The following is a 26,997-nucleotide window of genomic DNA, read 5'->3' on the forward strand; positions in this document are numbered from 1 at the left end:
GTAAATTCTATCACGACCATGAAACGCTTGCGAAAATTCTAAAAGAAGATTCAGCCTTAATTTTAGGGCATTATTCATCTAACAGAAAAAAATGCTCAGATTTTTGACATTTGAACTTGTAGGCTATAGGGCGGCGCTTAAGTCATCTTACTACTTTTGAATGAAATATCCTTTTTTGTTCAATAGAAATAATCTTGATTTTCTTTCAGAGTAATAAAACTAAATCAGAACAAAATTTCAGCCTTTCAGCCATGCTATAAAAAGAATTAATCGAACACACTCATTTAAAAAAAAGGATTTTTTTTTAAATCGGTAAAGCAACTTCCTCCTTACAAGGGAAGTCCCCCTATACTTATATGAAATATTCTTGAGCGAATTTAAGTGTAGTTGGTGTAAGTAGCCATTAAATGCCATTCTAGGTCAAAAAGATGAGCGTTTGTCACTATTGGGTACTTATTGTTAAACAATATCTATTTATTTATACCAAGCTATGAGTCATTCAAGTAATCATATGCAAAACCTCAAAAAATAAACTGGGTCAGCGTCAGATAGGCCTCTGAAAGGTCAAAATGGGTACAACCACTAAATAATATGCAGGATATACTCGTCTTCAGATACAGATGCTTATTGTTTTTGTGCATACCTGTGTAACCGAAGCCACTTTTTTGGCTTATCAAACAGTTCGTGGTAACGAACGGAGTTTTTTTTTAAGTAGAGTTGTGACAGAGTCAACCTTTAGTGTAAAGAGCGAGGCACTGCGGAGGGGACAACCCATTTCATAAAAGGAGTAATTTTGTTCGTTTTAAGTTTTAATGTCGCTCCTTACTTGCAGTTAAAAAACTTTTCTTTTATTTAATTCTGACAAACAAATTTGCTTCTTTTTTCCCACCCATTATTTTGTTTACGAACAGCAATTTAGGAAAATATTACTGGCAATAACTTTCTTTTTTAACAGGTTTTCATAGATTCGTCCATTAAGGTAAAGGGTCTAAGTTTTTTCCCATTACCGTTTTTTCTCCCGGAAAAAAGGTCATTTGAAGCAATCACACTGCGAGTTGTCCCGTAGCCCCCTGTGCTTATGGTAATGTCAAATTCCAAAGTAATTTCAGAAGTATGTGGAATAGAGATACAAGAAAAAGCTCAAAGAAAAGCATGACAAAAAATAAGCCATTTCCGAGTATGAAAGGGACTGGTAAGTAAGATCGTCAAAACTAAGTTTCGCTGTTATTAACTTTCAGTTAAACTAATTTGAGTTAAAATTTGTCAAACCGTTGACACGTCAGAAATGTGTTTTGATGTTATAGTTACCAGCCCCTTGGATGAGGCATGATTTCAAACCTGTAAATTCCAATCAAAGCCACCAACTGCCACTCCACCACCGTTTTGGTACTGGAACGTGTCGTCATTGATGACGTCAATAACTGGAGTAACAACATTGGTGCGATTTCGTGCTATCCGATCTAATAGAGGTTCCAGCCACCCTGCGGCCAAAACAAGTTATGTCAGTACAAAGCAAAAAAGCGTTAAAAAGCATAATTCTATTAACTACATAGCAACAGGCATACTTTTTTTCTAGTAGCAAATATAGAAGCACTGTGACCAATTTAAATTTCCCATAAAACTTGATTTTCTTCACACAGGGTTGCCATATCTAGCTGGGACCTCGTTGGAACACTCTGAGATGGAGCGTAAATAAAGCAAAAAATTTTTTAAATACAACCTTATTTATTTAGAAAACAATTATACGGGACTTGTATAGCAAAAATATTTGTTACATCATATCTTTCGGATGATTTTACCAATTTCATAATTCTCTTTTCCATCTAACGTATGCAAGAAAGATTGATGTTGAACTGGGACTGTGAAATTGACCCGCAGTTGGTGGTAGTGGTCAATTCCATTCGTTAGTCCACAGGGCACAGCAAAAATAGTCTTTCCATAGTGGCGTTACTGAAACATTTGATCTAAGGTCACAACAGTATATTGCAAAACTAGGGCAAGATTAGACCTTGTCTGGACACTGGGACAGAAGGTATCAGGAAGAATAGCAAACCTACTTATAAAAGAATATTGGTGCCATCTGTAATTATATGCTAAAAATGAAATAAGACAATGGCTAACTTTTCTGGGAAACTAGCATCTCAGCCTATAAAAACGGTGCAGTGCTTATAAAAAAAGGATCACAAGTAGAATATAACAATCGTAAGATGTAATCACAATCACAGATGCAACGGTGAAAAAAAAAATCGTTTACGCGAATGTAAAAACAGAACAGAAAGATGATTAGGTCCATTTGTTTTTCAACTAAAAAAAAAAAAAAACAAACAAGACAGTATATTACTTTTTTCATGTAAGATGATTATTTTTGCCATCTGTGAAACTATTTTCCAGTGCATGAACTTACAACAACACAGCAAAAAGTAAAATAAAAGAACAAATCTGTTGCAGAATAGGTGTGTCAAGGAAACAATAAAGATGAAATTGAAAATGGACAAAGAAAGGTTTTATAAGTAATTTCTACCCATGGACGATTGATTGTTAAGGGAATAACTCTTGCAATTCGAACAATTTTCAAAGGTTTGGTTTTTTAAAGAATTCTTTAAAAACGGCCTCCTTTTAGGGGGACTTCATTTAACACTGTCAAGATAAATCTCTGAGAAATACAGAAGTCGCTATGATATCTGAACATGGAATATCACGACAATTCTGTTTGTATAAGAAATATCTTTTAATATTTCTGCTGATCTCAAAATCGCAACAATGCCAATTTAATACAAATACAGTCTTACAATTCCTTTTTTCCAACAGCAAGCTAGATAGTCCTTTGTACAAACAGAACCAAAATTTATTTATTTTTTTTCATGTAAAATTTGATGGTACAAACAAAATGTTAAATGGTTCCATAGCAACTGAAACCAGAACTGTCATAACAGATTTAATAAAGAGTTGTGTAAGCATCAGCCACTTATCCATAAAGGTGTTTTTACCAGTTATAGATTTTATGCTTACTCTGAGACTCATTTTTATCTATTAGTGACTCTGGTATTTATTTACTAGTATCCACGGGCTCTAAGTGAAAAAAAAAAAAGAATCCCATGTCCTTCTTATTTGACACTTCGACAAAATTTTGATTTTCCACGTAGATTTCAAGACTTGTGGGGAATGAACGTCATGAATTCCTAAATTTAATTTGTAATCCCAATGAGTGAGGTTGATAGGTATCAAGTATGTGAACCAGGATGTTTCTGAGTCGTTGACCCGTAGTATTTTAAGCGTCAAGTCTAATTCAAGTTATGCTACTGTGTCTAACACTCTGATGAGTACTCCTCTAATCTCTCTGAAGCTGACCATCTATGACCTAATCTACCCAGGAGGTTATGTCTTGGTATCAGTAAGTGATTTTAAGGCAGAGCTAATCAAGATCAAACAGTGACCACTTTCAAAGCTCAAGACTTCTTGTGTTTTACGTTCGTCGAATTTTCTGTTCAAACAGCTTATGAACGATTGACAAATAATGTACAAACGAAATCATCAGCAAGGTAAAATTCAGCAATAAAAAGAATGAAATTACTAATATTGTCAAAAATTGTAGGACTACTAACAAATCCTCACATAATAATTCTGATATTTCATACCATCCAGACTAAAACTAAAACACATATATGTAGATAAAAATGGGAAATTCTCGCAATCAGTTAACTTTCACATTAATTATGTTAAACAGAAAAATCTCCACAGCTAATTTTTCAAGTATATGTAATCGCAACAGCAAGCGAAAATCAGAAATTGTAACGTTTTCCAAGAAATGGCCAGACTGATAAGAGCCGCTACGCATCAAGTGACATAAAACTTTTAATTCTGAGAAATAAATAATAGAGATTGCTGAGAAATATTCATATTATCTCGCTAAAATATTCCTATAATATAATGATTTAGATACAGCCAAAAAATTTTAAATGGTAGAAACTTGACCTTTTTATTTTCTGGTTTTATTTGGAAATGAGACTATTTAATTCCACAAATCATTGTTCACAATTGGCCTGTTCGTTTCTAATCACAATAGTCTTATTTTTGGATTGTGTGTGCGAAGCAGCACAACACTTCACGGTATGAAAGCGTTGTAACTACCAAGCGTTCAACGACAAACCTCAGCCAGTCAGAACTACAGCTTACATATTTAATGCTAAATAAAAGATTCTATCTGCTGCAGGAGTGCCACCTTTAAATAGACCTCAAAATAAATTCTAGATGACCTAATAAACAAAAATATCACTGTGTGTTGGCGGGATATCTATAGTTAAAATTATACACCGCATTCTTGTTTTTTTTTAGGATTCTACAAGCTGAAGAAAAATTATTTTGAACAAAAAGATTCTAAATTAAAGATTGAACCAGAAGAAAAGTAATAAAATTTCTTCCTGTAAATGGGGAATATTGAAATAAAAAAAAGAAAGAAAATAATAAAGGATAAAAAAATTACTTAGGGTGACAAGATAGTGGGAACACGGCAATTTAAGGGAGCATATAATGAGGAACTAAGAGCTTCTATTTTACAACCCTAACATCAATGCAAGCTAAGTAAGATTCTGAATAATAAGCTATCATATGTCACCAAATCGGTGTTAAAATTTCGCGGAAATACCACGTAAGTGGGGAAAAAAATTGAGGACATTTGAATATACAAAGGCTACTTAGAATTCTCTCACAATAGCGCCATATCAACTTAAACACCATCAACGCCACAAATCAGTTTCAATCAAGCAAGAGTCAACAAAATCGTCATCAATAACTCTTACCTCTAACAAGCAATTAGTAATCTAAAAAAGCCAGCGTGAGATATATTTCAACATCACCTTCTAACTAATCAGCAATTTAAATTTACTATAACACAAAAATCTATATTAACAATGATAGCTAGTCTTCAGGACAATGATCTTGACCATTTCTAAAAGACTGCAAGGCTCAATTTTAAACTTTATTTACAATTTAAGAATTGAGTGGATAGAAACTCGGAGATATAAATTAACATTAAAATTTTGAAGATTGATTAGCGCTTATCCTTGGATGATCTTCCCCTCAAATATATATATATATATATATATATATATATATATATATATATATATATATATATATATATATATATATATATGTATGCAGCAAAGTATGACCTGTAGATACACCAATGATTTAAAACTAGTTTGAAAAGACTATCAAGCACAATTTTTAACTCAATTCTGAGCTCCTTACTAAATCACCACTATTACAGTAACTCTAATTCAAGCCTTGAGTGGAAAGGTAGCAAGAAGCAAATATTTAAGTTTTAAACTTAGATTAAATAGGCCTTATCCTTCAATCTTATCCTTGAAGCACTTATAACTAAAAAAAAAAAACTGCTGCTTTTTACTATCATAACGCTGATGTCATATGCTTCATCATCTTGAGCAGGACAAAATAAAATGACAGTCGAATAACCAAACAATTCGCATAGCCGACAGTCAGCAGCAATAAAATATAAAATTTTGTGCCTTCACCAGCACTACCATATTAGTAATATATCAGGCAGAGTGGCTTACATAACACTACCATCACCCAAGTAAGCTTGTCTGCGAGCTAGCAGGGACTTTACCTGCAATCCCCAGTCAAATCCTCCCACTTGAACAGACTTTTTGTCGTAATTATACTCGAGAGTTTCATCATCAATAACATCAATAACGGGACATGGAACCGCAGTGCGATTCCTTGCAATACGGTCGAGTAAAGGTTCCAGCCATCCTGTTCACAACGAGCGTTTTAGTAATATATGATGGAAAAGTTTAAATGAAACTCCACTTAATTAGTTTATCGCAAAGACATTGAGTTACTTTGCCTTGATTTGAAAACCAGCCGTTTTAGTAGTCAATTAAATACATTTAAGAAAATCAAATGTCACCAAATAAAACTGAAACTTGAAATTAAAATACAATACTGACCACACAGACATACCTAGTTCTAATAAACAGCTAATCTAAAACCAAGAATCTGATTTAATATAAAATAGAGTAAAGTTGTGGAAATAAGAACCAAGAATTATTTTCATATACACTTCAGATATGTCCTTGGATGAAGCCAATTTTTTATGGACTACTAGAGAAAGAGGGAGGGGGTAAAAAACACCAGAAGCGAAATTTGTATACCAGAAAAGTGGTAAATTACTACACAATATTGAGAAAATGCATGCATTCTTTGTCTTATTAAGGGGGAGGAATCTGCCCTTCCACACCAACCTCTCGGCACCCATAAGTTTTGTCCCAAACGTTATGTCTTTTGATTTAGTTCAACATCCCTTTCAAAGGTTCTTAAAAGTTTCTACTTAATATATTAGACGCTACTTCCGACACCCGGTTTGCACACAGTGTGATTTGAATAAGTTCAACATTCCCCTCAAGATTCCCTGAAACTTTCACCAATTTGCATATTTTACGTCCCTCGCCCTAGGGGATGTCGGGGCTGCTAATATCCCCCGGGGCATAATTACTGGACCTTTCAATTATTTTGAACAAAATGGTTATCTCAAAATTTTAAATGGATATCTTTTGGGCTTAAGGAGGGGATGGGCCAAAGGCAATGAAGAATGTAGTGGGAGGAGGTCTGGTTGCTCTCCAATCACTTTTAACTCTTGATAAAGGCACTAGAACTTTTAATTTCCAAACATAAGCCCCCTTCAATGTTACTACGATATCTCCTTCCACAGGAAGTTGAATAGAAAAAAAAACAGTAATACATTATAGCCATATCACTGATATCGTACACAGCGATGTTGCGCTGCCTACGATATCATTCCCACATCCACGTATAAAGTGTGCTATATACACGGATGCATAAATTGTCGTACTTATTAATAGAAGGTAAATGCTAGACTTGCTATAGGTACGAGCCAAAATAAAAACATTCAGTAATAAACTGAGGTAGACCAATCCCAAAGATGCTAAACCTGGCCCAACACTCTAGGCGGCCGAGCCATATTAGGCTTTGGACTGGACGCTAGTCAGCTTGCGATTCCATGCGAATTAACGGTCACGTCTCAATTCTAAATTTTGGTCAACCTGCATGACGCTCTAGGCAGGCGTGCCTCTGCAAAAGCTAACACACAAGTACTTGTCCAATTAGAGTCATAGCTACTCTCGCCGTTTACCCGTGCCGTTTACCAAAACACTTGGAAAACTATAAGTTTCCCCGTTCGTCTTCAAGTCCAAGGGACTTGTCGGTCATGGTGCCAATCCTAAAATACGGTAGTCCGCCTGAGACCCTAAGCGGGCAAGCCTATTAGGCTTAGGTCACTTGTTCGGCTGTGAGTCCATGCAAATTATGACGTCAGGTTGACTCCGTCATGAGTCAACCCAAACATCTCAATCATCCCATGATTCTACGACTAATCTACCTTAGTTCGGCTCTAGGATGGATGGATGATAGACTATCTATCAACAGGTGAAAATGACATCATTTTTATACAACCCTAAAAAAGGCCAATGCCAGCTTTACCTTGTCTTGGGTTTTCTTCAAAAAGCCATGGCTTGATGGCAACTTGATTTTAATTTGAAGTCATTTCAATTCAAAGCCACTAAGAAGCATTTTCATTGATTTTACAAAGATTTTGTCGTTAAGACAAAAATTAACACGTTGAACTGATGTTGAAAACACATGGTATTCTTGATAGCAAAGGAAACAGCCAACCAGAACTAAGCGCTGTATACACGGCAACCACAACAAAACCCAGCTGCATATACTGCAAACAGGACCCTAACCAGATTGAGGACCGTGACTTTTTTCATGTTACTTGATTGCCAAAATATTCTTTGTCTATTAATTTATTGATTTTCATACAAATGATAATTCCACGACCCTTACTTGATGGTTCTACGGGGAAGGTCTTTATAGCGTATTATTTTAGCTACAGGTACATTGAATAGACACTATTTTATCGATTAACTGGTAAAATAACGTTTTTCTTTGTCTTAAGCTAACCTCTTGTTAGGCTTCATCAAGCGGTTGACATATTTAGAATCACTTACGATTTTTCCGAAATTTTAACCATATCTGTTGTTATCATGATTATTCTTTCTTAATCAAAATCCTTTTGCCTACTGTTAACTCATTTCTTAAGAAGATTTAAAAACCATTCACAAAGCTCATTCCAATTTATGAAAGGGATTTCTCCAAAATCGAACACAGCTGTTAAGAAGCACAATCGAAGCTTGGGCAGGTTGACGTAACAGCTGGCAGATTACTATCGGAATAAGACTAAAGTACTAAGGAACCTGGCCAACAGATTGCAACTTTACCAAATGCAGTAAACACCCCCTAAATGCTTGTGATAGCAGCTTCTTCCTCAAGGTCCATGTACTAATCAAGATTTATGGCTCTGTTGCTGGTTTCAACCAACACACCTTATATGGGGTTTTCTACATTAAGAAGAATGAAAAATACCTTATGGATCAAAGAAATTAAATTCGCTTTTGTAAAATAAAATCATTTAGCTTTGTTCATTCGAATTTTAAAGTCACTACTTTTCTCTAGCCAAATATAATCCTACAATCATATATTTTCCATAAAAATGATTAACAGTTTTGTCACCAATCTCTGGGAAGTCCCAATTCCTTGTATTTATTGTGAGTACCGGTATCTTCAACATTATCTTCACCAATTGGAATGACTTCAGAGAATTAAAAATAAAAAAAAGTAAACAATGAACTCCAGGTATCTTTAAAGCATACCTTTAAAGATGCAGCATTTTATTATGTCTGGTATTATGTAATAACTAAAGCCCTATGGATTGTTTCACATGGACAGTTGATGGATTTAGGCGATTTAGGTTAAGAAGTTTATACGAACATCCTCTTCCAATCACTTTTCGTCATTGCACGTCATAACAATCTTCGTCATAACAATCATTGCACGTATGATCACTCCCTTCCAAGTATTTTAAAGATACTATTCAGTAAAACCCTTACAATCACCATCAAAACTTCTGACATAAAGCGCTCGACAAAATTACCTGCAAGACCACAAAGTCTGCATTGTTACTAATGGCAACATTTTACCCAGGCTGTACCATCCCGACCAAGGTTGCAGACCATTGCTGCAGCTTTTACATTTAATTGTTTAAGGTCTAGGCCATGCATTTTTCTGCCTACTCTAGCAAGTAGACACAAGACACGCAACTTTTGCAACTAGGGCATCGAAGCACTTTTTCCCCACTTTTGTTACTGGACAGAAACACTTTCTTTATGCTTCAGAGACATCTGTCTTCACCTCTGAATCTTTTTTTATAGAACAAAGTAGATGTTGGCATATTGTTCACACGACCCAATCCAAAAATCACTTTTTGCGGTTAATTAAAAAAAAATTATAATTTCGTTAAGATATGTAGGCTGCTTCTTTAGATAGCAGAAGGATAAGTTGACCTACTATATGTCTTTGTTTTTGGCATTTTACGGTAGTTTTTTCATTAAAGGAGACAACCTATGATATGTGCTTGTTTTTAGAATTTTTTATGTCAGAAAAAGAATTCTGAGAAATTAAAAAGTTGTCCAGAAAGTAATACGCTCAAACTCGTTACCCTCGAAATTAAAAGAAAACAAAACTTGCGAAAAGTAAAAGTTGAACCAATTAAGTATTCAATCAACACAATTGTGCCAGGATCCAAACTGAACATGAAAGTTTGCAGACATGACAAAAACGCCCATTTTCGGTATAAATAACATAAATTTGAACTACGGCTTAAACTATGGAAACCACAAAATCCCTTTGTAAATAAAGTACATCCGGTATTTGATTAACTATAGACAATGCAAAAATCAAATACTGGTTTTCAATGAAAATACAAAGGATAAAGTGAATTTTGTGCCAAAATTTTACATTTTCAGATTGATAAAAAGAAAAAAATGATTCCAGTTAATAGTTAAAAATCAGGACAGGCTGTAAAAAACAAGTTGTATTTTCATTTATGTTAAACACACCCAAACAAGGTAAACCAGAAAAAATTTCAGGGAATACGCCTCCCCCACCTAAAAAGGGGGAAATATACTAAAACTCCCAGAATACTGATCCTGGAGACAAACACATAAAAAAGGTTTTCCAGGCATCATATTCTACTTAAAGGAAAACTCTCCCCTTTCTCTTTAAGGTAAGATCTATTTGTAACTGCGAAGGTGAAGGTAAAAAGATCTATGTATTTCCAAAATTATGACTAGAATACCAGAGCAAACACATAACTAACTACATCTCCTTTTCACAGCTGAATCTTTTCTTAAACCACAATCCTTTTCCATTTATAATTAAAGCGAAATGAAAATATTATAAAGGTTACAACTTTTGATTGAGACATTGACAAATTTGACAAATTTATATATTTATATAGATCATGATGAACTAAAGTCCAACTTTTATTAGTATATTTACGAAAAAGATTATCTCAATAAATAAAAAACATTAATAAAAAGATATTTGCTTTTTATTGTTTTCTTGCTTTTTTTTGTTTTACCCCATAGAAGTTTGGCTTACAAGATCGCATGTTCACATATTATTGTTTGGTTTTATACATTTAGAAAAAAAGTAATCTACTCGAAAAACAAGAGATATTCATGTACCAGACTAGCATGTCTTAAGTCTAAACTAGGAACTAAAAATATCGGTAATTACCCTCCCAAAACTGAAAATCCTATTGAAAATTATTTCCACTATTTATTCAATTTGAAATTCCATTGACTCTCACCAACTTCTTTCAAATATATCTTTAAAACTTCCCTCAAGCCCAAAAGAGCTCCCACGAAGGTAAAACCAAAGAGGTTACACTTCAGATGGCTTGGTGTACCCAACACGCCTGTAGGCACTTTTTTGTATTTACGGGAAAATTTTTAGATGTAAATGATAGTTTTTCGGGTATATTATAATTGACCGTAAAAGAGTTTAACAATAGTGGCATACTCCCGCTCCCTCCCCCATCAGCATTTGAAACTAAGAAACAAGTTTAATACAATCTGGCAAATAATGGGAAAAATAATTTTGTTTAACAAAAAATTTCTTCTTCACGTTTTAGACATAGTCATTGATCAAATGAAAATTTAGCACAAAAGTTTCGCCATCAGTGATGACGATGAGAGTAGGTGGGAGGGAGGCGTCAGAATATTAACTATTCTGAATGATAATTTTGAACTAAAATAGGGTCCAATAGCCACATTATTGTATTCGAAGACATTCGATATTACATTGGCTCGTCTCCAAGACCAGCTTTATTTTTCAGTTTCGTTGTGTTTAGAAATTTATATTTTGGGAATAAGAATAAAATAATTCTCAGCAATTTTTAATCAAGTATTAAAAACTAAGAAAATTCAACCATATTAAAGAAATATATATATATATATATATATATATATATATATATATATATATATATATATATATATATATATATATATATATATATATATATATATATATATATATATATATATATATATATATATATATACTAAATATATGAATTTAATATCTAATTAAGTTCAATATATCAGAGTTTAGTGTACTATAATTTACAAGGCGTAATGAGTTCCTATGATACAAAAAAAAACTTGCGCTATTCTTAGATGTCAATTTTTACATGCAGAATCCATCAATATGTCAGATATTTTTTTCCTTTTTTATGATTATTTCCATCAGCAACGGTTCGCCAAAATCCTTCCATAAAAGAGCTTACTCTTTGACGAGTAGCATCGGACTATAAACAAAAACTGGTGAACAATGTTGGTACAAGATAGCACCTCAAATCACCTCAGCAAAAGCAACTCAAATCAAGCGTCCAGATGCCACAAATGGGATTTGAATCAATCGTAAAACAACTTTTTCCAGTAGTTCGACATCCATGCTAAGTCCTGGGACAACTTTGCAAATAAAAAATAGACGTTTTTTTTCTAGTAAATTTTTCTAGTAAAAGAGGGAGGCTAGCTTTAATTTGCTCGTCAATCAGCAAGCTTCCAGGAACATCTCTTTGTTCGGGTAATTGTAGTTTTTCATTGCTTTCTCGATAGAACTAATTACGGGCCAGTTTAAATAAATAATTTAATAATATATTTTGGTAGTAGTTATATTTTAGCACCAGGTCTCCCAAGGCTTAAGTTTGTTCCAAAGTGTAAACCATGTCAGTCAAGGTATATGATCAAGTATTCCTCTTTTTTTCAAAAAAGAATACAGTTTTTTCCTTTAATTTAAGAAAAATCTGGATCGTTTACTGTCAAATATATGCTAACTTTTTCTTTTCTTTTTTTTAACTGAACTATAAATTACCTACAAAATTTTTTCAACCACTAACATATTTCAGTAATTATAATTAGTGTGAGACACCTTGTATTTTCTTTCTTTTTTAATAAATTACCAATTAGTGTTTTTCTAGCTACACGGGAACTAAGCCTTAGAAGAGATCAGTAGAAGAAAAATGTTAGAATTAGAGAAAGCATTTAGGCTCAAAATAATTTTCGGAAGGAAAAAGGCTGGTGATTGTAAACAAAAATCTTTCCTGACTTAGATGTGTGCCACTTTGCGAATTTTTCCTTCTTTTTTAAATGTCCAAGATAGTCCAAGGCCAGTTTTGGATCTGAGATATTCTTGGATAAACCAATGATTTCAACACCTTCCCGTTTTCCAGGACTAATAATTCAAGGTTAAAGCCCCGAAATATAGAATAGAAAAATACCTTACCTTCAGTACACTCACAATGAGAATCAAGGTAAGTAACAGTAGGCGCTGTGACGTGTTTTAATCCAAGAAGTCGAGCCCGAATTAGGCCTTCCCGTTTAGATGCCCTCACTATTTTCACCTTTGGATACTGAGCCATATATTCTTCAAGCTGAGATTTTAAATGCTCTAGAAAAAAAAACGAATAAAATAAAGTTGAGAATACAGCGTGTTTTAAAACAGTCGTAAGCTAACAAAAAAAAATGTTGCTACACTTTCCACCTAAAATAGAGAACTAAACCATAGAAAGAATGAAAAACATATGGAAATAATTACAAAAGAGAAAAAAAAACTCAAAAAGGCAATTTTCTTAAATTCAAACTGAAAATAAATACGTCAATAGCCTTAAAGGATTGCACAGGGCCATATTTGTGCGTCACGGGCCAAAAAATTGCGCTTTAGCCATGCTACAAACATCCTCTGGCAGGAAACACAATATTGACGTTATTGAAACGTAACATACAAATAAAAATTCTACACAGCCAAAAGAGAAATAGCACAAACAATAGTAAAAGAGAAACTAATATTGGCAATGCACTGTGAGTATAATTATTTTGCGTTAAAAAGATATAATTTTTTTTTGCTAACGATTCAGTCTCAATATTCAACCCCTTTGTATGCTCATGTATAAAATGCCCTTATACCCGTAGCATATTTTAGTCATGTACAGCTTGCTAGCTTATGTAGATATTCGTGCGTTTCGACATATCTGGCATGGAAGGCCAACAAATTCGACTAAATACTTGATACACCGTTGTGACTTAGACTAAGTAAAACCAACAGAACCTATAGGATAATTCTAAAGCTATTTCGCTAACTAGTTTCAACCAGAGGGCCATCTTTTTACTCATAAAAAATATCGTATCTTAGACGCGTCACAACTCTTTCTTCTTTAACAGCGAGAAAGAAATAGATGTAGTTAGCTTCGACTTTAATTACAACAGAATTAATATTTTCGCTGAGCAAAAAAGGCACATCTCAAATGTTACATAAGGATGATACTTTTGATCAGCGAAGAAGGCGTGTCTTAAATTTCAATTCAATTTTAATTTAAACAATTTTATTAACAAAAACGAAACTCAATGTGACGACAACAAGTCTCACTAAAACAAACAAAAAATGCCTGAAAAAAGACTGGTTGGCCATCAATCATACATAATCAAAAAAAAGGGAAGAAAGAAAAAAATAAATAAATAAAAAAAACCTTCTCTCAGACCTTTATTTTTTCACTTTTTTTTTTTATTTTTATTTTTCTCTCAGACCAAATTCCTGAAAGACAACTATTTTAATACTATTCTTATTGAAAAATACTATTAGTAAAAATATTACCTTCTTAGTTTCGACTGCATGATAATAAACTGATATAAGTGATGAGTGTTAAGTAAAAAGCCCTTGTCTTAGCATTAGAACCCTAAAAAAAGAAGTTTGAAAACCGGTTATATAAAAAAGAATTTACTTTTAATGTTGATTCTAAATATGCATACCCCCATTAAGGAGTTGACGGAAATCAGCACAATTAATTTATTTCAGTACCAGGTTATTTTTTATCTTTCCTAAGAGATGGTCACAGATGCCCCTTTATTTATTTTATTTGTCTATCTTTATTTATTTTGATTGTCGGCTGAGACCTCATCCGAACGGATATCGACACTCATAGTACCTTTAAAGTAGTAATCACACTACAGGAAAGAGCGGATTTCCCATATTTTGAGCAGCAAAATATCAATTGTAGCCAAATTTGTACCAAATAATCAAACAAAATTCTAAGAAAGCCAATCTATCTAGACCCATTGAGCAGCTATTTATATTATCTCCCCAATTCAGAAGCCATAGTACTAGAAGGTAGGCGTTTTGGTTAGTTTGCCTTGGTTTTCCCAGGGGTGATCATAATGAACAACTAGAGTGATATATCAGAAAAAAGTTCGTACGAGCTGAAACCTAGAATTCTAGAACCCTTTTTGAGTGACAAAATAGATTAGGCTATATAGCACAGAATGTTCCTTCAAAAAAGTGTATTTTAATATATCCAATTCTTTTTTAATTTTCAATATTCTTGTCCTTCAAAACGTTATCTCGAGGAGGGTTGATCACCAATACCTCCAGTGTTTAAGCGCAATCATACACGTGTATAGGGTTATAACTCACCCATATCTGAAAAATCATCGACCAAAACGATTTCTTTGAGCAGATTATCTGGTGATCTTTCCATAACACTGTGAACTGTACGAAGCAAAACAGACCAAGCTTCATTATGAAAACATATGACAACTGACGTCATTGGCAACTTCGTCAAATAGCGGTCTTTTTCTTTGCATCTGGAAAGTAATCGAGTAAAAAGAGAATGAATAACACTAAGTAAGAAGATATATCAAAATATTAAAACAATATTTACGCACAATTTATATATTTGTATAAAATAATTTTACAGATTTATACATAATTATTTAAACATTAAGAGATACAAGAATATTTTTGGCTGTGGTAATTCATAGGGCATTAAGCTGAAAAACCAAAAATTCACTTTTGTAATATTTTGTTCTTAAGGATGATTTCTTTATTTACGGATGGGTATTTGTATCTTATAGCCACCACACTCAAGTATGAAGTGAAGTTGAGAAGTGAATTTTAGTTAATGCTAATGAAATAAAACAAAATATGATGAAAACATAATACTTTATTAACAAAATTGTGAAAACTACAACTTTACGTATACCAATACTTTACACAATGACACTCAAACCGACTTGTTTCATGCATGGCCTAGTTGTACATTTCCAAAAAGGGTCTTTATCGAAATAGTATAAAGTCATGCTTTGTCAATTGACACATTGTTTTTTTTTTGGGGGGGGGCAACACTCCCTTATCCTGGAAAAGTCTAATTGCCTCTTCTTCAGTTCTTGGCAAATCACCAATTGTCACTTTAATATCCATGATCAGGCCATATTTCCTATCAAGGCGGATCGCAAACTGAATGAATTTCACCCCGTGATCTGAAAAACCAGTTTTTATGGCACTTGTGTATTTACCAAGTGACATATAGCGATCGCAAATTCTGTCGGTCTGTCTGTCCCGGTTTTGCTAGTTTAGGCACTTCCAGATAAGCTAGGACGACGAAATTCGGCAGGCGTATCATGGACCAGACCAGATTAAATTAGAAATTGTCGTTTCTCCGATTCAATTATCTGGGGAGAGTGGGGGGACGGTTAATTCGGAAAAATTAGAAAAAATGAGGTATTTTTAACTTACGAACGGGTAATCGGATTTTAACGAAATTTGATATTTAGAAGAGTATCGCAACTCAGAGCTCTTGTTTTAGATCCCGACGGGATCCAGTGACATTGGGGGTGTTGGAGGGGGAAACCTAAAATCTTGGAAAACGCTTAGAGTGGAGGGATCGGGATGAAACTTGGTGAGAAAAATAAGCAGAAGTCCTAGATACGTGATTGACATAACCGGAACGGATCCGCTCTACTTGGGGGAGCTTGGAGGGGGGAGGATTAATTCTGAAAAATTAGAAAAAATGAGGTATTTGTAACTTACGAACGGGTTATCAGATCTTAATGAAATTTGATATTTAAAAGGATATTGTGCTTCAGAGCTCTTATTTTAAAATCCGACAAAATCCAGTGACATAGGGGGGAGTTGGAGGGGGAAACCAGAAATCTTGGAAAACATAAAAATTGAAGTTCATTTATCTTACGAATGGGTGATCGGATCTTAATGAAACTTGATATATAGAAAGATCTTGTGTGAGACATCTTATGTGAGGAAAACGCTTAGAGTGGAGGGATCGGGATGAAACTTGATGGGAAGAATAAGCAAAAGTTCTAAATACGTAACTGACATAATTGAAACGGATCCGCTCTTTTTGGGGGAGTTGGCGGGGATTTCCAGTGCTTTGCCGAGTTCGGTACTTCTGGAGGTGCTAGGACGATGAAAATTGGTAGGCGTGTCAGGGACCTGCATAAATTGACTTGATTACAGTCGATACTCCGATTCAACCATCTGGGGGGCTGGAGGGAAAGGAAAAATTGAAAAAAATGAGGCATTTTTAACTTACAAATGGGTGATCGAATCTAAATGAAGTTTGATATTTGAAAAGACCTCGTGTCTCCGAGCTCTTACTTTAAATCCCGACCGTAACTGGTAATACTGGGGGGAGTGGGAGGGAGAAACGGGAAATCTTGGAAAACCCTTAGAATGGAGAGATCGAGGTGAAACTTGGTGGGAAGAATAAGCACAAGTCCTAGTTACGTGATGGACATAACCAGACTGAAACCACTCTTTTTGGAGGAGTTGAGGGGGAGGGGAGGGGGGGGTGTTAATTCATAAAAATTAGAAAATTTAGGTATTTATAACTTACGAACGGGTGACCAGATCTTAATGAAATTTAATATTTAGAAGGAACTCGTGTCTCAGAGCTTTTATTTTAAATCCCATCCAGATCTGGTAACATTGGGGGGGGGGGGGTTGATTGGAAATCGGAAATCTTGGAAAACGCTTAGAGTGGACAGGTCGGGATGAAACTTGGTGGATAGAATAAGAAAATTTTGCAGATACGTGATTGACGTAACCGGACTGGATCCGCTCTCTTTGGGGGAGTTAGGGGGGTCCAGTGCTTTGGCGAGTTCGGTACTTCTGGACGTACTAGCACGACGAAAATTAGTAGGCGTGTCAGGGATCTGCACAAATTGACTTGATAAAGTCGTTTTCCCCGAATCGACCATCCGGGGGTTGAAGGGAGAGGAAAAATTAGAAAAAAAAGAGGTATTTTTAGCTTAAGAATGGGTGATCGGATCTTAATGAATTTTGATATTTAGAAGGACCTCGTGTCTCAGAGCTCTTATTTTAAATCTCGACCGGTATTAGGCCTCTGACTTTCCTTCAATTTATTGATTCTTAGAATTTTGCTAGAGCTTGTGCCATATGAGCTCTTGGCTCTTCCGACCTCGTCACAAGTGTCATATGAGCTCTTAGCTCTTGTTTCATTAGCATTAACCAAACTTCACTTCTCGACATAAGTTGAATGTGATGGCTAAAAGACACAAGTAACCACGGATGTTTTTAGTCCCTATTTCAGATGCATATTATATAAGATTGCTCATTCAAGTGGCTAGCATATTCTCCTCCCACCTGTGAATTACCCTAATTTGCATAAATTGTTACACAGTTTGAACAGCGTGCGTGAAATAAAAATGCTGCTTTGTCAAATCTCAGCCCCCCCCCCAAAAAAAAAAAAATTTCTGCATACAGGGCAGATATATAAATTAAAACACCTTAATTTATTAGGACAAACGGTACGCATCGCATTTACGTCAGGTATGTTGCTAAAAACTTAAATTACATGAGAAAATGCAAATATATCAAAAACCAGCCGACGTATTTAGACCGCAAAACCTAAGGCTTATAAAAATCAACCACAAAGCCATAATCACCTATACTTATTATGAAGAATAGTTAATGATGAAAATGAAAATTCAACGACAAATTTTGCAGTAAATTTGTCTCTTGTAGGGACGCTATCGCTTTTAAGGATGCCTCAGAAAACATATATGATTTTATGGTTAAAAAACCAACAAAAAACAACCTTCATTTCTTGACATAAAAATCTCTCCTTCTCAAAAGAAAATCCTAAGATGTTGACATGTAAATGAAATAGTTCTCTAAGCTCTTGTCCTTTAAAGTAAAACTGAAAGCTTTGACAAAATGTACCCCAAACCCTAGGGGCGATATACTCTCTGAAAGGGAGAATTTACAACTTAAAATGCTCTGATTTGTATTTACTACTAAGTTGTGGACTAAGCTCAAAACTTTAAGCTCGGAACTGACTCGGACTCCTGCTTGTAGTAATTTTTGGCTGTTCTAGGATTCAATAATATTTTTGATATTATTTCTGCTTGTCTTAAGCTTTAATAAGTCTCTTCACTTTTCTTTTAAAATCTACTTTTTGCAACACATTTTTCAAATTATTTTCATTCGTTTTTAACGACACTCATATTATTAGTTAATATTAATTGTATTTGTAAAGTTTTATTTCTTTCTTTCTTCTAAAGTTTATTTCATTCTTTCGTCAAAATTTTCTATCAGTAGTAGTTTTGTGCACTAAATGTTTCATTATAGGTTTACTGTATAATTTCAGGTCGTAAATTCATAGAATTTACTGCCAATTTACTAATGTGAATGTACTACTTGAAATGCTCTGATGATTTATTAATGAATTAGTTCAAAGGATTAATCGTTTGCTCAATAGGACCACAAGGGATCAACACCACACAAAGCTGCGCAAATTGGGGGCAGAGGGATGTTCCTCGTGCCTAAATTTTATAAAATACGGTTTTTTCGGTGTTTTCAACTGAAAAAAAAAGAACTGCTCCCCCCTCCTCTATAGACTTTGAACATACATTCCCCTCCCCACACTGCCGTGAATACAATGCTATATAGGCTGTTAGCAGAACAGCATCTTATCAACTGAAGAAAATTCAACGAAATAAATTAATTGACCAAGCGCCAAAATGAGTCAGACATAATTGAGCAAAACTCGATTACGTAATGTATGGGATTAATACATAGCATAATTGTGCCTAAAGGCTACAGTACAATAGCTTTGTGACTTCGTAGTCTTCTCATTCTTGAAAAGTACACCGTTCCAAACTATCTGACGTAAACATGAAATTATATTTAATACTTTCCATATAATCCCTCCATTCTTACTTTTTAGCCCCCCTCCTTGAAATGATTCAGTGTAAGGGCCTCAATACAATTTCTATAAAACCAGCAACACCACAACTAGCAACGCTTTCTGTAAAAGTCCAGAGTGGCTTTGGGTCTAGACCCTCCCCATGAAGGCGATAAACTGCATACTAATATATAATACCCGTCTTTTTTATTTCTCAGCACACCTTTACCGTGCCCCTTTTTTTTGATGGTCGGTATGTAGCCTCTCATTATAATTGAGCGGCATGTGACCATTAGTGGTCGGTGTTTACCCACCCCCTTGAAAATACCCTTCTGGAAAACAGCCCCAGCGGAAAATACCTCCCCCTCCCCGTGGAAAATAAGGCTCCCCAAATTTAAGTATTCTAGTTGAGTTTTTTTTTTCCGTAGTAGGAAGGAATTTTGGTACTTGTGTAGGCTACTATACGCCACTAACTCAAGTTTACGCTGTGTAAAACTCGAGAACAAACCGGTTTCTTCGTCAGTTTCTTTCAGCTTAGCACGAGACAAACAAAGCCATCTGACATATTAGATGGGAAATATATAAACTAGGCTGTATATTTGCACCTAAGGGGGGGGGGTAAAGTATTTGGACAGTTTGAAAGTCAGAAAACAATTCTTACTTCATAATATGCAGAATAATTATACCTAACACATTTTGTATGCAGTCCCACTATACTTTACCACCACCCATCCCTCGCAATGCGCAAATTTATAGCCCAAATTCGTTTCTAAAGTAACGATGAAACTGAGGAAGAAACCGGTTTGTTCTCAAGTTTTACACATTGTGAACTTGAGTGAGTTGTGTATAATACACAAATACCGAGTCTTTCATGGAGAGAGAGCCAGATTTCCCAGTATTATTTAAAGACAATCATAAATTAAATTAAAAAAAAAAAATTTCAACTGAAAGTAAGAAGCAACATCAAAACTTAACAGAAATTATTACGTATATGAAAGGAGTTGCCACGCCCACAACACCTTGCTCTTTACGGTAAGGTTTTGACCTTTTCCCTAATTCTTTAATAACGATTCCTAAACACAATGGTCGTTTAGTTAGAACAATAAGCTTTATTTTAAAGCTCTATAAAAAAAAACTGTAGTGTAATGAGCGATGTCTTGAGGAGGAGGCAACCCCTTACATTTACGTAATAATTTCGGTTCGTTTTAAGGTGTGACGTTACTTCTTACTTTCAGTTGAAAAACGTGTTTTTTGTGTCGTTTCAAAGGATAGCTGACCTTCAGAGGATGGTTAGTGTTGGGAACCAAGAAATTCTTATTGTTTAAGTTTTTACGGAGGTAAGCGTTGTTAAATTCTACGACTTCGTTTTTCTTATCTTCCAAGTGTGAAACTACCACAAATCACTATTAATAAATAAGTGAAGCCCAAAACTAACAGAAATTACAATAGATAGCCTAGTTAAACTCAAAACGAGCTACAATTAAAATGTGTATGGCTGAAAACACCCATATCTTCTCAAGACCAGAACATAATTTGCACCTTCAAAAAAAAAAAAAAAAAAAAAAAAAAAAAAAAAAAAAAAAAAAAAAAAAAAAAAAAAAAAAAAACTGTATTGTCAGTTTGATATACATTTTCTGATATTTATTCCTTATAGTCTTAATCATTCTTTATTTGTTAAAAGTCAAAAAAGCAAAAACATTTAAAATGTATTTTGTTTTCAGTAAAGTACAAATTATGTTCTGGTCTTCAGGAGGTATGGGGGTTGTCAGTCCTACTCATGCTAATTGTTGCTTGTTTTGAGTTTGAATTGGTTATTTATTGTAAATTCTGTTCGTTTTGGGTTTAATTCATTTATTGATGGTGATTTGTAGCAGTTGTACGCTTAGAAAATTATTTGAATTTATTTCTACTCATTTTTGGCTTAACGAGGCTTCTTTGAGAAACTTGTTTTGTAGAAAAAATTTGTTGAATTAATTTCTGTTCATTTTTATTGAGACAGTCTTTTTCATAGAAAAATATTTTAAATCTTTTTGTTATTTTTTCTATTAGACTTCATAGTTTTTACTTTGAAGATTATTTGACTTTATTTCTACTCATTTTTGGTTTAATGAGGCTCTACTTTTCTTTGAAAAACATGTACCGTATGTTTCCCATTAACAAGTACTATCTGTAAGTAATTAAATAAAACAAACAAGTTCTTCAACTGAAAGGAAGGAGCAACATCAACCTTAAAACGAACTTAAATTATTACATATATCAAAGGGTTTGCCTCCTCCTCAAGACCTCGCTCTTTACGCTGAAGTTTTTCTATTGAATTTTAAAATAAACCTTATTGTTCTAATTAAACAGCCGTTATGTTTCAGGAATCGTTCTTAAAGAATTAGGACAAAAAGTCAAAACTTTAACGAAAAGAGCAAGGTCTTGTGGAAGGGGAAACTCCTTTCATATACACAATAATTTCTGTTCGTTTTAAGTTTTGATACTGCTCCTTCCTTTCAGTCGAAAAAACTTGTTTATTTAAATTTTATTTCTGATCGCCTTTAAATGATACCGAGAAATCCGGCTCTCTCTCTCTCAATGAAAAATTCCGGCACTTGTGTATTATACAACATTCACTCAAGTTTATGATGTGTAAAACTTGAGAACAAACCGGTTTCTTCGTTACTAAAGAAACACATTGGGCTATATATTTGCACATGGGGGGGGGGGGGTAAAGTATAGCGGGTCTGCATGCTATATGTGTTAGGTACCATTAGTTTCCATATTGTGAAGTAATAACTGTTTTCTGACTTCAAACTCCCCAAATACTTTGCCCCCCCCCCCTATGTGCTAAATATATAGCCCAAATTATTTTATTTCCCATCTGTTCTGTCACTTGTCTTTGTCTTGACTCATGAAAAGCTTGAAGAAACTAACGAAGAAACCGGTTTGTTATCGAGTTTTACACAGCAATAATAGCTTAAACAAGTACCAAAATTCCTTCCCCCTACGGAAAAAACTCAAATAAAATTCTCAAATTTGGAAACCCTTATTCTCCACTGGAGGAGGGATATTTTCCGCGGGGAAGGGAGGTATTTTCCGCGCGAGGGGAGATATTTTTCGGAGAGGTAAAACGCCAGGAGGGTAAACGCCTAGAACCGAGACCATTATGAAAACAAACACCAAACACTTGTGTTTGATGCCACAATGACAAGCATGTTTCAAAAATAGCTTTACCCCAAAATTGGCACTATTAACGTGACTGGTTATTATAATGTCTCCTTTGTCAAACATACTGAGCAAAATACGGAGAGTTAAGAGTATCTCAGTACATTTAAAATGTATTAACTTAAAATATCGTTGAAACAAAGCTATATAGCTACGATACTATGACAAACTTGAATTGAGATGCATGCAGTCAGTTATTCTTCCTGACATCAACCTTTGACAACAGATTAAAATCGAACCTTAGCTAAATTGGGAGGAACAAAACGACCAGGCATAGAAGCTCTCCAAGTATGAGAATCAGAGCCGGTTCAAATATAAGCAAATTATATAGACAAAATAGAACAAGATGTAGGGACTGCCAAATCAAAAATACTTTTTCAATAATTGGAATCTACTGACAAGAAATGCACTAAAAAAAAATCTAAAAGAAAATCTAAAACTAATGTTGAATGTCGTGTAGTAAAATTAACAATTGGATAAAAAAAAAATTTTGATTGATAATGTGATTTGAGAATCTGATGTTCAATGACACTCCCATAATCAGATTCTTTCGACTTTCTTAATCAACAATCTTTCTGCGGAGCAAAAAAACATTCGACAGAAGATTTAACCTTTTTGACTCTTTTGAGTCCTCTTGTTGCTGGCACAAAAGTAATCAATAGAAAAAGATAAGAAGGGAACACAAAAAAGAGACCCAGAACCTCCAAATACCATCACTAACTACAAAAATATTTAGCGATGAGAGAAACATCAACCCACTGCAGTATGGCTCGAAAGATCATATTGAAGCAATATGTCAATTGCTTCGTTCTTTGAAGCGGCAAACCATAAAAAGTTTCAATGTAATAAATTTACATTTTAATGGAATGTAGCAAAAAAAGAGTAAGAAACTTTGATTCCTACAGCTATTGAATTTTAATGTAAAAATAAAGCACCTCTTTGTTTACAGTTATTGACCTAAATGACATAAACTAATTTCTAACACTCAAAAAAGAAATAAACAAATATTATCGGAATAAAATTTTTTAAGGTTTTGGGAGAAATTTTCGAAACAAAGGTTGCTTTATACCAGAGGATATCGTCAGTACTTTAGCACAAAAATTACTAATTTTCAAAACCAAGCCTAAACAAATCCCACCACAAACCAAAAAAAAAAAAAATAAATAAAGAAACTGACACCCAGAAACTAGCAAACTTACTAAACAACCAGTTCGCTTCCGCTTCACAACAGAACCAGATAGTGAGCCTCCACCCCCTCCTAAATACGTCATACCGTCTCCCATAGTACGGTTGTTATCACTGTACCTATGGTGGAAAAGAGGCTAAAAAACCTCGATGCCAACAAATCAGCCGGCCCCGATGGAATCCACCCGAGGTTGCTCAAAGAAACAGCCACCGAGATTTCCCCCGCTTTGTGCCATTTATTTCAGTTTTCTCTCGATCGCAGAGTTGTTCCCTCACAATGGAAGACTGCTTATGTTACACCCATATTCAAAAAGGGTGACCGGTCTAAATCTGAAAACTACAGACCTATAAGCCTTACATCTGCTGTCGCTAAGGTTTTAAAGAGAATTGTCAACGACGCACTTCTCAAGCACCTAGTTTCCAACAGCATTATCTTGGACAAACAACATGGTTTTCTTCCCGGGAAGTCAGTCGAAACCAACCTACTCCAAACTTATGAGCTAATTACTCAGCTTCTTGACAGAGGATTTCCTGTCAACCTAATTCTACTAGACATTCCCAAAGCCTTCGACAAAGTCCCCCATAGTCGTTTGCGCTCCAAACTTACAGCCGTGGGCATTGATAAAAAACTAGTCGACTGGCTAATGGACTTCCTTGGTGGCAGAACGCAAAAGGTTCGGCTCTTTACCACGGACGGATAAAAGATATATTCAACACCTTGCCAAGTTCTGAGCGGCGTCCCTCAAGGAACTGTCCTCGGACCGACCTTATTCCTCATCTATATCAATGACCTGGTAGCTGAAACAAAAAACCATTTGACTCTTTACGCCGACAATCAAGCTATTTGGTACCGCAGACAACATTAGCCTACAAGCCGATCTCAACCAAATTCAAGCATGGGCAGATAAATGGCTTCTGTCCTTCAACATCTCAAAGTGCGTCACTCTTCATTTCGGCCGTGGTAATCCGCAGCACCAGTACACTATGTACGACGGCAAAACGTCATCGACAGTCTTGATCCCTACTTCTAGTAGTGGTAGAGACCTGGGAGTCCTGTTGGATGACAGCTTAAAATTCCACGAGCACACCGTCCAAGCAGTTTCGACAACAAATGCAAATTTGGGACTTCTGAAAAGAACCGTCAGTAGTCGATCCTCCACAGTTTTTCTGAAATTATACAAAGCTCTGGTCAGGCCAATCCTAGATTTCGGAACATGTCTTGCTGGTCCTTTTTACAAGACTGACATCCAGCTTGTTGAGGGTGTCCAGAGGGGAGCCACCAAATGCATCGACGGTCTACGCAGTCAGCCCTACTGCAGAAGATTACAATCTGTTAACCTCCCAACACTAGTTTTTCGGCGTAGGCGTAACGACATGCTGCTCACCTACGGGTACCTCCAGCAAGCGGATCAGAAGCTGTTCACTTTCTCTCCCCACCAAAAGCAAACACGAGGACTTTCCAAAAAGCTGTTCAAATCCAGCGTTAACACCGAAGTCCGACTATATTTTTTCAGCCAGCGAGTGGTGAACGATTGGAACCAACTAAGCCAATAGACAGTCTCGCCAACCTCGCCCGAGGAATTCAAAAAGAGGCTCTACAAGGAATGGGAGGCCAAACCATGGAGATTCCAGTGGGAAAACCCCTCCCAGCCCTCACTACCATAACAGTCGTGGAAGACAATAGAGAGTTAGCTTGGAGGATGATGCGGCTTGTCATACCCAACCATCTCACACACTCTATCCGAAGTTGCTGTTGTGCGGCGGTGCCAACTCTAAATCGCTGGAGAATGGTCCTTGAACCATACCTACCATGTGATCACCGTTACCGAGTGGTCTTAAATTGCATCTCTCCAGCACTCTCTAGTCCCTATGGTTTGTCGCTCGACCTTAGCACAGCGACCAGATCTATCGCCATCATCAACTACGGAGCATCACAGTTCTCGCAACTAATTCGCTCCGAAGTGCGAATTAAGGTAATTAAGGTAATAAAAATCCAATCCCTCTATTAGTACAGACAAATTTTGACAAATGAACAAGAGGGTTCTGCTGTTAGACTTAACCTTTGTGTAGTCAGCACAACCAGCTGAATGCTGTATATACATGGTATTATTTGTTGAACTATCTGTGTTCGTATTTGGTGAAACACAGGCCATAGTTATATCAATGGTAGTAAACACAAACTTTAGGTGCATTCCAGGTTAAAAAAAAAAGCTACTAAAACTAATCTCATTGTTCCAGCTAACGTTGTCGTAACAGCTGGAACGACAGAAAATAACTACGAGTTTACTGTAGCAGTTATTTTTACATAGATAGCTAACAGACTTCTTTGGTGAAGTTGAGCTGTACCACTGTCATCGAAAGTCTCACTATCAGCTTCAAACATAATATTATTGGAATGATAGAGAGTTGAAAGGGGAATGAAAATGGAGGAGAGTGAAAGGAGAGTAGCACATGATTTTAAACCAAACAATAAAAAAATGAATAAGCCCTAAAACTAGAAAGAATTTTCTAACAAACATCCTCAACCCAATCCAGAGACATCAACTACAGGGGAGGCCACAAAAAAATGAATCAATTATAAACTAGAAAATCTTTGACATTCTTTTTGAAATAACCGAACGAATGGCAGCTTCGTCCAGACTCTGGGAGCATGATGATATTACAAGCTTTCAGGGCGTTGAAGCCAGGCCGCAATGGCAGAGAATGAGGAATCTGTAAATGTTAGAATTACGGAGAGGCTAAGAGGATTGACCAAAAATAAAAGACATATTATTACACAGGGTAGCAGGGAAGTGGCAATGCTATTGCAAATAGTGAAAGAAGCGCGCGAGAGAAGACAAGGAGATTTCAAACCGAACAAGGATTAAATGAAAGAAGTCTTAGTTCCCTGAATAATAGTTTTTGATTTATAATGAAGCTTCGAAAGAGGCTTGACTGACGAGAGAATGGTTGACATCAAAACAACTGGACAAGACGAAGCATAAGACTGAACCGGACTGCAGAAAAGGATTCTAAGGACCGACGATTGATATATATGTTTTGGCTTTCTAAGGATTCCAAGAGTCCAGGAGACTTGCATCTTGATCAGGTCGTATGATACTTAAATGATAGATTTCCGTCAAGCAAGATGCCTAGGAATGGAACATAACGATCTTCAGCTC

At 35.3% G+C, this 26,997-nt stretch overlaps 1 protein-coding gene across 7 annotated transcripts in view; it reads right to left on the reverse strand.

The window, feature by feature from the left end:
- The window catches only part of LOC136027392 (putative polypeptide N-acetylgalactosaminyltransferase 9), a 101,197-nt gene that overhangs the window by 42,897 nt on the left and 31,303 nt on the right, over positions 1 to 26,997 (reverse strand). For 6 of the 7 annotated variants that reach the window (XM_065704587.1, XM_065704591.1, XM_065704588.1 and 3 more), the window contains exons 4-6: positions 14,914 to 15,083; positions 12,733 to 12,897; positions 5,630 to 5,775 (exon numbers count right to left, since the gene is read on the reverse strand). In XM_065704587.1, coding sequence (XP_065560659.1) covers positions 5,630 to 5,775; positions 12,733 to 12,897; positions 14,914 to 15,083 — 481 coding nt within the window. Of the gene's footprint in view, positions 1 to 1,338; positions 1,482 to 5,629; positions 5,776 to 12,732; positions 12,898 to 14,913; positions 15,084 to 26,997 lie in introns of all 7 variants that reach the window. The other variant, XM_065704594.1, reaches the window with a different exon arrangement.

Source organism: Artemia franciscana, chromosome 5 (assembly GCF_032884065.1).
Source record: "Artemia franciscana chromosome 5, ASM3288406v1, whole genome shotgun sequence".
Classification (NCBI taxonomy): Eukaryota; Metazoa; Arthropoda; class Branchiopoda; order Anostraca; family Artemiidae; genus Artemia; species Artemia franciscana.